This window comes from Apium graveolens, chromosome 2, assembly GCF_009905375.1.
Source record: "Apium graveolens cultivar Ventura chromosome 2, ASM990537v1, whole genome shotgun sequence".
In the NCBI taxonomy this organism is placed as follows: domain Eukaryota; kingdom Viridiplantae; phylum Streptophyta; class Magnoliopsida; order Apiales; family Apiaceae; genus Apium; species Apium graveolens.
Window position 1 is genome coordinate 103,540,927 of NC_133648.1, and position 17,827 is coordinate 103,558,753.

Sequence of the window (17,827 nt, forward strand, 5' to 3'; positions counted from 1 at the left end):
ACATATATGTGTTTATATCAACATCAAGTATTATAGCATCGTATTTCACATGCCTAAATATTTTTGTTATTCCGTCCATCATTCTATGGACCCATGCTCTTCCTCGAGCTTATACACAATCACCTTTGAAACTCCCTCGATATCAAAAATCGAATCTGGGATCTCATTCTAGACATCGTCGTTACTAGAATTCTATGCTTGCACCGCAACCTTCCTCGTATAGTAATACGACTCTCTTTTCATAAGAGAGAATAATTATTCAATAGGTAGATACTCTACTTAATTAGTCTATCAATGATAACTTATACACTACCACGACCCGATTAGTGGTACTCAATCTCAACATCCATTCCAATACAACTCTCACGATTGTAATCAGCTCATTACTCACAGAATCATTGTTGCATTACTATGGTCCACCACTGACCTACTGTAGTCATTCATTTTCCCTGAAGTCTTAATAGCTAACCATACGGAGTCCATACATCTCGTATCTAATTCTTCTAAGGAGGTAACATAATCACCATTCATGATTCATGAAGAGCACTCCTGATCCTGACGTACATTTATGACATGAAGCAGATAAAATTGCAGAAGAGTTTCAATGAAAACAACGATAGCAGGTTAATACCATTATTAACCATATGCCTTCAATAGAAGACTTAACTCCAATGTTCGTTTAGTCCTTTTTGAAACATGGTCCTGGATCATTCTCAAGATAGGACCTTCTAAGATAGATAGCCCGCTCATGGCGATTACACGAATTAAACCTTTACCAACTACTATTACGGTTGGGTATTGCACGGTCATCAGAAGGAATGTCAATCTTCCAAACCATAATACAACCTTCACAGCCTTAACCATCATCACTGTATTCTTTTGGCACAAGCGCCTATAATTATCCTCTTTCCTCTAAGGTGTCGGCCACCTCTTTGGCCTTTCCTGATAGTAAACTTTCCTTTCAGTCAATGTCATTTTAACCACCTCCAAATAAATTTTCTACCTCATTTCAATCACTGCTTATGTGAAGATGTCTTCCTTAAAATCTGATGAGTAAAAAAAAATCACCATTTTCCCATAAGTTATTGCCTCAGTCTTTAGAGGTTAATCACTGTCACGACTGACTCTCAATCATACTTAGAATGTCTCTTATCATGGGTCCTTCTTATTTTCACCAATCTTGACCCTTATTGGGTCGATCTATACTTTCTCGTGGTTTAACACGTGCCCCACTTGGCATCATTATAATTACGTCATATTTCTTTATTAACATTTTTATTCTTGAGAATTTTGAATATTACCTTTCTCCTTGTAAAACTTCTAAGGTTATCCTTAAATCCTTCATCAGGTACACCCTAGGCACAGGGTGTTAGATATATTTGATAATGTCATGGCTAATATGTTTTATGTTTAGCTTTCAGAATCTTACGTGAACAGGATAAATCAGTACTTAACTGTTGATCAGTACTTATACTGGAAGTCAGGACTTAAGGATATCAGTACTTATATTATCAGGAGATAATCATCAGAAGATAGATATCAGAACTTAAGTGCTGAAGGACAATCAGATAAGGACAGTAGCTGATTAAAGGAAAGAAGATCGAGATAAACATAAGAAGAGATATGCATGAAGAAGGAATTCTGTGAAGAATGGAATACTTGGAAGAAAAGATATCTGATTAATATATTTTAGGAAGCAGAATTATATTCCATATCAATTAGCGATTATCTTGTAACTGTGTAGTATATAAACACAGACATAGGGTTTACACTACAAGTGTTATCATTATTAGAAAAGATTATTCATTGTAACCCTTGCAGCTCTCGTGATATTTGTTCATCACTGAGAGGTAACAGTTCCATACTGTAACAGAGTTTATTGTTTCAATAAAGTTTGTTTTCTGTTACTTAAGTTCTTAAAGTTCGATTTGAGTGTACTATACACTGTATTCACCCCCTCTACAGTGTGTGTGTGACCTAACACAGGGCATATCAAGATACCATTTATTAATACCAGAATCATAGTCTATATACTTCTGAAAAAATTTCTCCACTGATCCTTAAAGGTTGTTATTACCTTAATCATTTCCAATTCATACTGTCAAAACTCATACCATCCCTATTAAGGGTGAAATGCCAACCTTTATGCATTCCCCTAGGATTCATTTTAAGTTACCGATGTTCTATCCTTAATTCCACCTTTAAAAAGGTACATGCATCCTTCCATGGATAATCAAGTCATATATCCCTGATAAGGGTGTCTTATTCAATCATTCCCACCTCGATAGTATATGCCTAATTTCACAATAACATCTGTATTCAAAATGGGGTCAATCAATATGGCCTCCAAAAGATAACAACGGTTATCCACTTTTCTTGCCTAATTTAGTAACGATAACAAGGATGTTCTAGAAGATATTGGTCGTGTTCAACGTGAACTTCTTCTTAATAATTCCTTATTTACTTTTGTTGTTTATCTCAACAGTCATCTCAATGTTGGGATATCTTTCATACCTGGCGTCTCCCTTTCTGGGTATCAAGCCACCGGTCTTACACTTCACCTTCTTGAAGGTCACTTCCTTCATCCAATTTTCCTTATTTCTTACTTCCTTGTCTCCTCAGTCTATCCGCATCTCATTATTTATCCTTCGAACTATCTCAAGGTTTCCTTGAATCCTCCCAACTTACAGGGGATAAAATATATGTATCTCTTATGCCTTTCACCATCAATTTTAACTCATGGTGAACCACCCTCATCCTGACGATTACATACTTTTCTATTTCTATTGCTACGAGTCTTTAGGGTTTCCTCATACCCAACTCCTTTATCATTCCTCACACTCTACTGCCTTTATATTCCTTTCCACTTCAGTTTCTTTTTATTTTCCTTTCTCTTATCATTATTTCATGAACTAACATAACATAAGTATTGATTTCAAACATCCCGTCATTCTGGATTCGTGTCCTCAGAACGAATCTTGATAACTTTTACAACTTAGATTCATAATTTATCATACTCGTCTGCCTTTGTTCTGACTCTAAAGCTTTTGCACTATCTCCATAACCTTGGGAATTACTTTCCCAAAAACAATGGACTGAACTTAAATCAGTTTATTCTAACCTCTGGCTCCGTGCCTTTCTTGGTCTTTCACCAGCGGGTGGCCTCTCTTTTAGGAGGGTAAGTGACAAAATAGTCTTTTGTGATTCGTCAATCATTTAGAATCTCAAATGATTTCTATATTTCCTCTAGCCAGGCTCTTGCCTCGACTGGGTCAGCTTGTTCCTTGGAACTCTGAGAGCTTAGCGACTTAAAGGTCCTGAAAGAATTTCTCACCACATTGTTTCCTCAGGGTGGTGGTTGGGGATAATAGTCTAAGTTCTGTCTAGAAAGGTCCATAAATTATCGTATAGGAGTGCCATCTCGGGTCTCCTTTCCTTACTCGACTTTCTGTTTCCTTAGTATGAAATGTTTCATCCTTCTCCCATACTTGGGGTTATCTTATACATTTTAAATCCTCATTTTCCACTTCATTATGTTATGGGTTCATTCTATCTTGATGGCGACCTCCCTGACTATCACGTTCAGGTTTTGCTCTAAATCATATTCCTCAAACTAGCTTTCATTTAAGATCTCATCTTTAAGCTCTTGAACATTTGGAACCCAAATTCTGTAGGAATACCTCATTATTCCTTTCTCATCTTTCTCGGTATTAATCTTTTATCTAATTGTTGGCTCTTTGCCTTCCTTCATCACTTTTTCTGGCACAATATGTTCTTTTCCGATAATTCGGACTGTGTTGCAATCTCAAACAGCTTTTCGGTACCGGCTCCGGTTACCTTCATATATATTTCCATTTTCTCAAAATCTCTTATCAACTCTCCCAAAGACATTATCATCTTGAGTCTCTCCTTTACACTAAGGGCATTAGCCACCATTTTGGCTTTCCCTGGATGATAAAGAATCTCATAATCGTAATCCTTGATTAGCTCTAACCGCCTCCTTTGGCGTATGTTGAGATCTTTCTGCGTAAAAAATATACTAGAGCACTTATGGCTTAGGTAAATCTCGCACTTCTCTCCATACAAGTAGTGCCTCCAATATTTAGGGCAAAACTATTGCCATGAGCCCAAGCTCATGGGTGGGGATATCGAATTTTATATTTCCTTAAATGTCTTGACGCGGACGCGATTATCTTGTTGTGCTGTATAAGAAGCACCCTAATTCCTTATGCGAAGCGTCACTTACAAATCACAAAATCTCCTTTTTCCATCCGGCAACGCCAACATAGGGGTCGTCACCAACCTTTGCTTCAGTTCTTAAAAGCTGTTCTCGTATTTCTCTGTCCATTCGAACTTCTTGGTCTTACGAGTAAGCCGTGTTAAAGGGGCTACTATCTTTACAAACTTGAACGAACCTCTGGTAGTGACGGGCCAATCCTACCTCTGGGAGTTGCCCTAACCATGGTCATCAATTCCTCAGTGGTCCTTTATTCATTCTTGTCAGGATCCTTCACGGGATCCTCCTCGGCAACAATCCCTTCTAGGACAACACCCTCAATCGCTACATCCTCAATATCAACATCATCCGGTCCTGCGTTAGGACGCTCTATCGGATCCACAATCCGATTTTCAATTAGGTAATAAAACATCATCGCGCTGTTACTCCTCAACCTCAGGGTTCGGAGTCTCGCTACCATATACGATAACGAACTACTCTTCTATCACGATATTTATAAGGGTTCCCATAAGGGTTTTAACTGTCAGTACTACGTTAGGTAGCCCGACTATGAACTTGGCAAGAGTTCTTATTATCTTAGTTATTATCTTAACATCACATCATCTCTGAGGTTTATAACGCTTAGCTCTGATAATCAACAATTAATCAACTACTCTGTACTGTGACCCCACAATAAACACATACACCACAAGTTATAGTATCAGAGATGAACATCCAAAAATAATCACAAGTCATTTTATTCCACAATTATCTGCCAGTACACCTTAAAAGGTTTTCTGAATAAATTTACATTTTCTTTGCCATTATTATAATTCATAAATATACATAAATCTGGTACATCAAAAGTTGAAGCCTAGCCTATTGGTAGTTCCTACCTCAGCTACAGCGACATCAATGCCTATAGGAAGCTGCGGAACGTTTCCTATCCGCTCGCGAATTTGGAGCTTGGTCGTGTTCGTCTTGTCTATCTGATGTTGTGTGATGAAAGAAGAAAGCAAGGGTGAGCAGCAAGCCCACCAAAATAATATTTATAATGATTAACAATATATGAGCCTTTTCATAGTACTCATGAAAGTCTTGGTAAAAAGAAATGAACCAAGTTTGATATTTTAATGCGATGAAGTCGCAAAATATTCAGTATATATACACATATACTTTTCAAAATCTTGGAAGTCCTCTTCCATGTATAATATACACAAAGTTCCAGTTTATAATAACTGTATAAAAAATATCGTTGCAAGGTGATCTCATATATCTAACCTTGTCTCAACGTTTTTCTGAAAGTCTTTGTCATTCATAAGACAACCATTAACTAGATATAAGTTTAAAAGGTGAAGTTACAAGATACTCCAATATACTTATATCTTTTCCAAATACTACTTGAACTACCACCGTTCAAGTTATAAATAGTTTCAAAAGTTCATCACATAGATGAGACTACAAGACCAGATTTGAATAGATTAAATCTTTTAAAATATCATCATAATAAAATGAAGTTACGAGATACTTCATTTGATGCAAACATCATTTTGAAAACTTGACCCTGCCAACACTCAACAATCGCCCAACCGTAGCCTTTCTATCGAAGTGCTCTGGGTAGTGTTGCAGAAATATCAAATTGGATGATGAACTCATTACGGGAGTTTGCCGCGCCAGGAAGACCACTTACGATGATCAGTCGTAGTAGTGCAACCCCACCATTTTCTACATGTAGAGGAGAACCTGTCGGATTTACTTGTCAACCGAACACTGAACTCCTAAGGAATGGACCGCCTTAGCGGAACTTCCAGGCCATTTTGGGCCAATATAATAAGGCTGGGCCGGTGCCACTCGACCACTTACGCCACTCATTTTGATTATGCAAGTGTTGTTTTAGGGTTTATTGGTGATAGGATGAAAGAAGATAGCAATATAGTCTATTTTGCTAGATTTTGTCAACTTATTTATACTTTCTGTTGTCCTGATATACCACAAAACTATAGTGAGACAATTGACCCTTTTAAGTTACACAAAAGGGCTTTCACTGACTTATTATCTACTGCTAATAAGAAGAATGTACTAAGACCGCTCCAAATTCCTTAATCAGTCAAACAAGTCTTAGTAAACTCTGATCCAACCACCTATACTACCATATATCCTGATGTACAACCATCTCAACCTCCATCGGCACCTACAACCACTACATAAACATCTCAAACTTCTCAACCTCAACCACAACCTACCATCAAAACATATTTCAAACCAGCACAATCCTCTCACCCACAACCATATGCTACAACATCAAGACCCAAATCTTCAAGAGCAAAATCAGTTCCTAAATCTCCACCAAGGAGAAGAAGGATGATACTAAGGGATGAGTTTGATGAAGAAGAGGAGCAAGTCCAGGTTCATGCATCAGAACCTGTGAAAGTAGAAACTGAAGGGTCAACCCATCAGAAAAGACTGAAGCTGAGGGTTCAGATATTTTGAAGAGGAAAAGAACAATAAGTTCTGATGATGCTCAGGCAACTCCTTCACTATCCAGGATATCAAAGAAACAGAGAGCAGGAAGACATTTGGAACAACCTCATTCTGAGGATACTCAAGAAGCTGAGGAAGGGGATCAAGAATCTCTGATCTCATCAGAACCTATTGTAATTGAAGCTTTGCCATCCCCACCTCAAGCTAAAGATATTGTTCCAGAAATAGTGATTCCACGTCCTGTCTCTCCAGTTAAAGAAACAACGGTTGAAGATTCAGGATTAAGTCCTGAAATTGACATCCACAGGCTGAACATTCCAACTGTGCTCTATCTGGAAGCTCCAACTGCAGCTCAGCCATCTACTGTTAATTCTCCAATCTTACAGGCTGAGTTACCATCTACACCAATTCTGGATCTGGAACCTGAAGATCAGAATTTAGATAAAGCTGCTACAACATCTCCTTCAGTTACACAAACTCTGGTGTTATCAGAAGATGAGGAGATGTTAGCAAGTTCTGGAGACAGTGCTCCGATAAATGCTCCCATTCTTGGAAAGGAGGCATTGATTCAAAAGTTTGTTGAAAAAGAAGCTCATGTTCCTTGGGAAGAAACTCACAGAAGGGTTGAGTGGACCAAGAAGTGGAATGAATTTGATTGTATTCCAAGCTCAAAAGTTCTGATAGAGCATATTATTAAAGCTGATGAGTTGTTAACAAACTCTGATTTCAAGACACAACTCAAAGTCACAGCTCTAAGTACTAAACATCTTCAAGATCTGCACTCCATAACTCATGAAAAAGTTGACAAACTTCTGAAAAAAGCTGATAAGCTGGATATGGAGATCAAGTAGAGAAAAAGAGGTTTATCAGACCTATACATGAGAAAGTTGAAGCTATTGAGAAGGTTTAAGAAAAGCAACAGGCCCAAATTACTGAGGTCCTGAAGAATCAAGCCTCTCAGCAAGCTCAACTGAATGAAATTCAATCTTCAATAGAACTTCTTCTCTCTCTCCTACTACCAGATGATGCCAAAAAGGGGGAGAATGTAGTTAAGTCCAAATGCTCAACTAGTCAAATACTGAAGAAGAAGGATGATAAAGGTGATGACCAGGGAAACTCTGATAAGAGTAGAGGTCAGAGTCAAGGTCAAGGAAAATCTTCACAGAAAGTAATTTCTGATGTTAGCAAATCTTCTACACATAAGAAGTCAAGTTCTGATGTTGTGCATGCTAAAAGTCTGATGTCAAGTTCTGATATCCTGGTTCAATCAGGATCTAAAGACTCTCAGAAGTTTTTACAAACTCTGAAGCTAAAGGGAAAGCAGACTACTGTCTACTACAAAGATCCTAAAATTCAGACACTTGATGAGGAAATTGCTAGAAGATTATTTCTCAAACATAATCCTGGAATAGATTTAGAGAATCTCAAGGAGGAAGAAGCTAGATTTGCAGCTGAGAAGACAAATCTAAAGTCTAAAGCTTCTGATGCAAAGAAACATCAAAGGCCTAAGGCAAAATGCATTATGATCAAGGAAAAGTTAAATGCTAAGACTTCAAATCCCAAGACAAGATCACAAGTTGAAGTTGATTCCAAAGATAAGGGGAAAGGAAAAATTGATGAACCAACAAAACCACAGGAGATGAAGATTCCTCAAATCCTGATGAAACCTGTATGCAAACTGGTTCAAGTATTTGATGATGCTGCCGCAGTAGATGAAACTGTTCAAACTCTGAAGGGAAGGAAGATAACTGAAGAATCTAAAACAACCTCTGACACAGCTCAAGTTATTCAGAATGAAGAACAGCAAGCTACAAAAGAAACAACAAATCCTGATCAAGTCATCAAGACATCAACCTCTGACAGTGCTCAAGTTGATTTGAATAAATTGACATTTACTGATAAGAGAAAACTCCTATGGAAGAATGTTAATATATCAGATCCTAAGGAAAGCCAGCTGTTATCTGATTTCATGACTGTTGGATTGAAAGCCAGAGAAGCTAGAGACAGAGCTGGATTATGTTCTAAAGAAGCCAAAATCAAGACAGGAGTTGAAGTGCTTACAAGAGATCCATTTTTATTGACTGACAAACCACAGAAACACCTTGACAAGGTTATATCTGTTCAAGTACTACTGGATGCTCATGATAAGCATAATGTCAAAGAAAATCTGATTCTATTTCTTAAAGATGGAAGAACATATCAAATGTCAGAATCAGATGTGCTGAACAAATCTCTGAAAGAACTTCAATTCTTTCATTATCTTTTGGAGATAAAGTCTGAGATTACCAGGAGATGGTCAAATTTCATGATGAAGACCATAAGGGATAAAGCAAGAATTTCTGGTTCTAGGGTTACAGAATTCATTCATAATATAGTTGAAGATGATGGAAGTGAAATTCCAATGAAGAAGGATTCTGCTAAACTTGAAGTGATTTTGAAAGAGAAATGTCTGTGCTACAATGAAGACTCTTCTCATCCAAGGGTGATCAGACTTGGTGATGGTTTAGAAAGAAATCACATCTCAGCACTTAGGACTGCAATCTACCAGATTGGAAGTCAGGGTGAAGAATTGAAGCAAGTCAAAGCTACACTAGCTCAAGTCCTGAGGAATAAAGAAGAAAAGCTGATATCAAACTTTGTCAAGAATCACTTTGGATTCAGATTGACTCAGTAAGATTGGTTAAAGCTACAAGGACTGTAAGTTGTAGTTAGTAGTCTAATTAAACTCTCATTGCATTTGTACTTAAATATTTTTGACATCATCAAATATATTAACTTGTACATTTTTTATAATTTACAAGTTGGGGGAGATTGTTAGATATATTTGAGATATCATGTCTAATCTGATTTGTGTTTAGTTTTTCAGAACTTAACAACATGACTTATCAGGACTTACTGAAATCAGAACTTACTGAAATCAGAACTTAAGGCGTCAGAAGATATATATCAGGACTTAAGTGCGGGAAGACTTCATATAAGGAATGCGGCTGATTTACAGGAGAAGATCTGGACTAAAATAAAAGAAGATATGCATGAAGAGTTAGAGGACTAGAAGACTTGTAGAAGATATCCGATTGATATATTTTAGGAGACAGAATTATATTCTATATCAATTAGAAGATATCTTGTAACTGTGTACTATATAAACACAGCTTAGGGTTTATACTATATCTGTTATCATTATCGAGAAGATTATACATTGTAACCTAGCAGCTCTTAGTGATATTGTTCATCACTGAGAGAGAACAACAGTTCTATTATAACAGAGTTTATTTGAATATACTTTATCTTTGTTACATACTTGTGTTGAAATCGATTTGATTGTATAAACACTATATTCAACCCCCTTCTATAGTGTTGTGTGACCTAACACAAAACTCTTCGACTTAATACGCTCCTTCATTGATGCATTATAAAATTCGATCTTCGTGTCATAACTCGATACTACTGATATCAACTGATCCCTCTTATCAATGATCTTATTATATATTGTTGTTGTAGACTCTATTATCTTCTTATGTCAGGAATTGCTTACTTCTTGAATTTTTGATTCCAGATCTCGCCGTTGATCCTCCATGGTTCTTGCTCTTGTGTTACTCACCATTCTGAATGAATCTTCTCGCTCTGATACATGTTAACATATATAATGATATTATACAATTAGATAGTTTCATTATTATAATAGTTTCATTTCCTTGTTAGTATATTTTCTTTAATATTTTTGGTTGTTGGCTATATAAGCTCATGTTCAATTATAATCGAGAACAAGCGTACTATAATAAAACTATACTTTTCTTTCTTCTCTTTACACTTATCATGGTATCAAGAGTTATGGTTTGATCAGGGATAAGTTGATGATGAGTTGTATCGGGTTGTGTTCCACATGTTGGATTTAAAACATGTGTTATGATTATTATGTTTTCTTGTCTTCCTCTTATTCAAATTGGTTTTTTTTTCTTTTTATTGTATGATTTTGCGTTTTAATCTTGACTATTGTTTTTTCTTCGATTTGGTTGGATTTCTTATGGGTACTTGATTTTGGTTGAAGTTTTTTTTCTAGCTGATTTTGGTTGGGACTCTCATAAAACCTTTTTGCTGGTTTTGGTTGGAACTCTCATATAATTTTTCTGCTGGTATTGGCTGGGATTATAATACACATTCTCGGTCTCGCTTTGATAATATTGGCTCCTTGATAATATCGTTTTTTTCTATCTTTCCCTTTCATCTTGCTCTCATTTTCTCGTGTTGATGATGGGGGTAGCCCTAGGCACATCTGTATACTTCTCCGTCTTTTATTTTATTTTATCTGATGCTCTATCCACATTAGCTCTTCGCGGGATTGGTGTAGGTTATTTGGTGCTCTAGAAACATTGATTTAGTATATTTCGTGCTCTAGGCACATTGGCCATACGAGGGATTGTTTAGTTTATTTGGTGCTCTATGCACATTGGCCCTTTGAGTAATTAGTTTAGTTTATTTGATGCTCCAAACACATTGGCCCTTCGCGGGGATTGATTTAGTTTATTTGGTGCTCTAGGCACATTGGTTTAGTTTATCTGGTGTTATAGGCACATTGGCCCTTCGCGAGATTTGATTAGATTTGGATATAATTTAAATTGAGATACAGTTTTTATTTGGTTGAGGATTGTATACAGTTTGTTGACTTTGATTCGGTTATTTGGAGTTTGTATTGGGTTGATTATGGTATTTGGTTTTGGATTTAGATTCAGTTTCACATGCAGTTTTGGTATTGTTTTCGATAGTTGCAGATTTGTTACCTTGGTTATTGATTGCTTTGTTTTCTCTTGGGTTGTTACGTCTTGAGACGGTTTTTCTTTTTTTGTTGCGTTCTCTTTTATTGTTGCGTCTTTTGATTTGTTTGGTAGTTTTTAAATTTGTTTGGATGCTCTTGATTCTGGTGTTGCAGTTTTGAATTTATTTGGTTGTGCGGCTCTATCTCTTGGTTACCTGATACAACATCATTAGTTTGAGTGGGGATGTTAACGCATATAATGATATTATATTATTGAATAGTTTTATTATTATAATTTTTTTCTTATTAGGATATTTTTTTAATTATATTTGGTTGTTGGCTATATAAACCCCTCTTTTATTATAATTGAGAACAAATTATATTATAGTAAAATTATATTTTCCATTATTTATTTCTTCTATATATACTTTATCAATACCAAATTTCACACTTTTGATATGAAATATGACGAATTGTATTATTTATAATGCTGAGATGATTACAAGGATATGAAATGAGTTCAGAACTCTAAAGAAAGTATAAAAAGGGAAGAAGATAAAGAAGAAAAGCAATCTCAAGTTCTAAGCTAATGTCTAATCAGTACTCTTCGAGACTTAATAGATTTCTGAAGAATTTTCCCTTCCAAACGTAATCAATCAATGAGCTGGATCATGATAAGTCAAACTCTAAAAATGATCTCACGTACCCCCTATATATTAAAATTGATATATAAAGTACAAATAAATTTCGGAATTTTTTTTTATAAAATCTGATTATTGAAAAACGGAGTAATTTTTACTTGTGTAACATATAGCACAAAATTTTGTAAATTCCACTAGAAAACCAAAATAGCTTCTTAATTATTTGTTGTCCCTGCCAATTGCTAAATTAGTTACCAAAAAAAGGCTTAAGAGAATTTCAACAGTGATCCAAATATTTAAATTTGGGGCAGATTTTCCCAAATTCTATCCAACAGTGATCCAAATGACGATGCAAATTTGGATCACTCAACTGATCGAAAATTTGGATCACTACTAGATCAAAATTTAGATCAAAATTTGGATCACTTGATTTAATATTAAATTATGATTTTCTTATTTGTAATTTATGAAATTTTAAATTAATTTTTGATTTTTTAATTATATAATTAATAACAGAATATAATTAATAGTTAACAAAATTTATTTTTAAAATAAAATTTAAAATAATGAGAAAACATAATTTCATTAAAATTTCATTGAAGAGTCAGAAATGCCGGATCCAGAAGTTAAGACTATTCCGATTGATAAAAATACTCGATTCAAACTGTCATAGAAAAATAAAAAATAAAGAGGTACATATTGCACTATGCATTAATTAACAAGTCTTCGTTTTCCCGTGTTTTTTGGGAATACTATACTAATTCGGAAAATTAGTGTGTATCAATGATATTTTGTATGTTAATTATTGCAATAAATACGATTTTCGTGAATTAAGTGCACAATTATAACATTTTTTTGTATATTAATTTTCTTTGATTTAATTAATTTATGAAATATTATATAAATTGTTAATAATGATTAAATGATAAATTTAAGATAAAATTGATAATTATGATATTTATATATTATTATATGTAAAAGATAATTTAGATCAAATATTTGGATCACATGGAGTTGTTCAGAAATTTGGATGGATTAATTGATGATCCAAAATTGGTGGCTTAACCTTTGTAGATTAATGGCAGAAGTTACTAGTTAAGTTGATAATTAATTATAGTGACTTGTGTTAATAATGTAATAAATACGATTTACAATAAATAAATAAAAGTAGTAGTACAGTAAACCGCACGGACACATTCAATCACTTGTCCACGGATACATTCGGTCTGAAACCAAAAACCCTCTGCTGCTCACAGCTCTCTTTCAACTCAAAACTCATATCTATCTATCTATCTCATACTGCAATGGATCACATCGAGATGTGTGCCTCTATTGTGGCAGTTGAGACTATTTTGAATTACAAATTTATTAACAAGACTTTGATAGAAAAGGCATTGACTCACCCTTCATATGTGCAATCTGAATCTTATCAACGCCTTGAATTCGTTGGTGATGCTGCATTGAGTTTGGCTATTACCAATTTTGCTTTTCTTGCGTATCCTGAGCTTGATCCTGGTGATTTGTCTATTATTAGAGCTGCTAATATTAGTACCGAAAAACTTGCTCGTGTTGCTGTTCGTCATCAGCTTTATAACTATGTCAGACATAATAGTACAGCTCTCACGGACAAGGTAATTAATTTCTGAAGAGTTTTTGGATTCGAATATTTTGCTATGTTATTGTTATTGTTAAAAAACATTAGATCTTGTCCGGGACTTCCTCTGCGACCAAAATTTTTATACGGACCGCTTAACAGTTATTACTCTAGAACATTGATACATTGTTGCCTTACTAATTGACTTTACTAATTCGAATATACTAGGAAAATTGTTTTCTCTTGATTAATGAATGATCTCGATAAGTAAATCAACTTTTTTAGTGTCGTGGAGCCAATGTGATTTGTTTTATTGTTTTTGAAACTGCGGTTCAGGTCAGAGAGTTTCTTCAAGTAGTACAAAAAGAAGATTGGATTGTGGTTCATGGAGGTGCGATGAAGGCACCTAAAGTTCTTGCAGACATCGTGGAGTCAATAATAGCCGCAGTGTATGTAGATCAAAAGTTTGATTTGCAGGCTATGTGGGAGGTATGCGTTTTCCTTCTTTGTTTTGCTATTTAATTAATCTAGTAAAGTTTTTAATACATATTCGGAAATCTCTAGCAGTGGTAATTTTTTATGCTGAAAAATGAATAAACAATCAACTAGTTAATTTCTGCTATTTAATTAATTAATTTTCAATTTCTTGCATTATCATGACTTTCTTTAGCCTTCATTTTACATACCCCACCTCGCTTCAGTTATTAATTTCAACATATATAGGTGCCTTGACTGATGCAAACTAAAAAATAGGGAAAAAATACCGTGTGAATTGAGTACAACAAATCTCTAGTCAAATACATGTTTAAAAGGTTTAAGAGTATATTAGCACAATCGAAGACTGATCATTTGACAACTGGATTAGTCTAGCAAAGCTAGAGAAGATCCTTGATCAGCCTCTCCGACAGTCCGACTGCAATTTTTAATTTGTAGGCAAAACCTCAGGAAAGACATCTTTTTACTTGGGAAAAACAATATTTTACTACAGAGACTTCAATTTGCACGTTTACTGAGAACTTCAAGATCCATCTCTGCAGAGTCAGTAGCTTGAATTTTGTAATGAACACCATCCATCTCCCTTCTAAACCTCTCCTTCGATGTGGCATAGAGCATCTTGGAACGGATGCGAGAGGTTGCAGGGGACCTGCTCAAAAACACAACAGAAACGAAATTATCACTGCAATAGATAGAAAAGTTCAATTAGCACTGGAAGTTTCAAACATGCAGTAAACCAAATTGCATTTAATCCTCTACGCTGCAGAGTGCAGCCTAAATGTAAATACAATGAGCAATATGTTCGACTATTATAAAATTAAGTTATATATGCGAGGTCACAGAAGGTCACAGGAAATGCTCTAACACTAACAGGTCTAATCTGGTACTTGTTAACTAAAGAAAGTTCAATTTACTGGTAATACCAAATATAGCATTAAAATCTAGTTTATTTAAAATTAAACTAAGGTTAAAGCTCATGTGCACTAAAGAACAAGGGGAACTCGGAAAGGATCATTTCAATTGGATTAAAAAGATAAATGCAGTAGTGTTGTCTTCTATTGATTTGGATTATTGACCCCATTTTGAAAGGCAAAACTACATGAGTTAATATGCAGCTTCTTCTATTTAATTAATTTCTGTGATTTAATTTTTGTTTTTTGAAAAAGAAGGTTATTGGTTTATTGCCACGAAATTTTTTGATATGTTTTAATGAAGATTTATGTTTATAGGTTGTTAGAGGCCTGCTTGAGCCTCTTATTACTCCCGACATGCTACAACAACAACCACAACCTATATCAATGTTGTTTGAGATGTGCCAAAAGGATGGGCACCAAGTTGTTATCAAGCCAGGGAGGAAAGATGACAAAAACATTGCAAGTGTATATATAGATGGCGACTTCTATGTTTCCGCTTCTTCAGATCAAAAAGAAAATGCGAAACTTCAGGCAGCAAACGCTGCTTTGGAGAAATTAGCACATCACAATGCCAAAATGGATATTTGTGCCGACGTGAATGAGAACTCTCAGGTTGAAGTTGATGCGAAGAAAAAGTTACATGAAGTTTGTGTCAAGAAGAAATGGTCAAAACCAATTTACAGGTATAATTTATATTTTTTTTGTCCTGAAATACTAATGCTTTAACATTATTAGTGATTGCTGCGAAGTTCCTTGTGCTCCTCAATCACATCACTTGCTTACATGCTTTAAAAATAGAAATGAGCTATAACATCTGGTTTGCACTTTCTATTTTATAATTAAGTAATATCACAATTAAGATTTTTTATGGGGATAAGAGGTAATCAGTTATCTTGGACATTCATTAAGGATCTTGGACATTGGGCGTGAACTGATGGAACCTCTGAGGTTCTGAGAAAGAAATTTCGTTAAGCGATGAGAACCATAAAGAAAATGAATAGATTCTTTGGGAGCTGATTAAACTTGCTATATACATATGATTATATTATAAAACACAAGAGGGAACATGCAGGACACATTTGTAACTTAAAATTACAACTTACCTAACGCTAATGCTTCACTTAACATCACAGCATTGTAAAAGAGGTCGGACCAGATCATGCCAGGAAATTTGTATGCTCCGTTAGTTTTGAAACTGCAGATGGTTTGAAGTATGTGGAGGGAGTTGAAAAGTTGAGGGTCAAGGAATCAGAGGGATCTGCTGCTTCATTAGTTCTTCAGGATTTGCGGAAGAAGAATTTTATATGAGTTTCTTGCGCCTGAGAGTCAATAATATGCAGTTTATATTCTGCAATCCCTTGTAATGTTATGTGAATTTGCGAGTGAGGAGTGATAATTGTTGTGTGCTTTAACTTGTTATGGATTTATTCAGTGGTGCGATGAAGTTTAAATGTATTATCTTGTGCCATGTACTACATGAGTTTGTCAAATGATGCACCATCCTCTTATGCTTGCAAATGAGTGTGTCTTTTTTTCTCTATACGAACAGAAAAGATTAAAATCTCGGACCCTTTATTAGAACAGTTTTTTCTACAGCTAGGTTGTGGTCAGTGTGGGTATCATTTCCTCGTGAAGGATCTGCTGGTTTCTAGATTTTAAAATTTTAAATTATGATTTCTGCATGAATATGACCTTGAAGTGACTCCAGGAATTTAGAATTATTAGCTCTGTCTAAGCTTGTAGTTTTATCGTTTATAAGACCCCTCTTCTTATCGTTTTTGTTTCATCACTTGCGTGTATTATGTCTGAATATGATAAAAAAACATAAATAAATTAAGGAAGCTGGACATGATCAAGTACACAACTACAATTCTAGGACATCAAAAATGTGAAGCTTATATGACACAATTATTCCTAAACTTTGCTTTTGCAAAATTAATAATAGAGTTAATTGCATTTTGTAACCCATACCTTTCATTTAATAACAAAACTATATACTTACATTCAAAAATACAGTTTGCGACCTTAACTTTGGATATCAAATACAATATGCATCCCTTTAATCATTTTGTTAAAAATATTTATATTTTGAAGGGTAAAATTGAAATTCAACAAAATATTTAAATAATAGTTTTATTTTTTTAAAAATTAAACTAAAAGTTAGAATTTGAAATTATAAAAATAATATTAATATCAATTATTTTATATTTTTCTCAGTATACTTTTTAAAATTTTAAAATATAAATATATTTAAAAACTTTATGATTATATATAAAAACATATATTTTGCTTGATAAATATATTTTAATTATTTAGTATTATGATTAATTTAGAGTATTACTAATGGAAAATAGCTACTCTTTGATTTTTTTACTTACTTTTTCCCCGTGCTTGGCACGCATTAAGGTTGCTATAAAATATAGTTCTATAATTTATTTTTAGAATTTTTTTTTCTATATAAAAATTTAAATATTATATTTTTATTTAAAAGAAAAAACATTTAAAATTATTTAGGGATCCATATTTTACGGAAATTTTAAAATGCGTGCCGATCTTCCGTCAGTAATGTAAAGAATCCAGTGAGACGAAGGTGTAAAGAATCCAGTGAGACGAAGGGGTATAATTTTTTTCATGTAAAATATGCATTAAAATAAATATTTTTATTGATTTGAAATTTTATTTATTAATATTAACATTTCAATTTCAATTTTATAACGGAAGGGATGCAAGTTA

General features: G+C 34.4%; 1 protein-coding gene across 1 annotated transcript; it reads left to right on the plus strand.

Annotated features, from left to right (window-relative positions):
* The first annotated feature begins 13,272 nt into the window (after positions 1-13,272).
* On the plus strand, positions 13,273-16,569 carry LOC141707706 (ribonuclease 3-like protein 2). The gene is made up of 4 exons (XM_074511033.1): positions 13,273-13,722; positions 14,022-14,174; positions 15,410-15,777; positions 16,228-16,569. Exons 1-4 carry the CDS (start codon positions 13,396-13,398, stop codon positions 16,400-16,402), a joined length of 1,023 nt encoding a protein of 340 aa, XP_074367134.1. The 5' UTR covers positions 13,273-13,395; the 3' UTR covers positions 16,403-16,569.
* Positions 16,570-17,827: the final 1,258 nt, after the last annotated feature.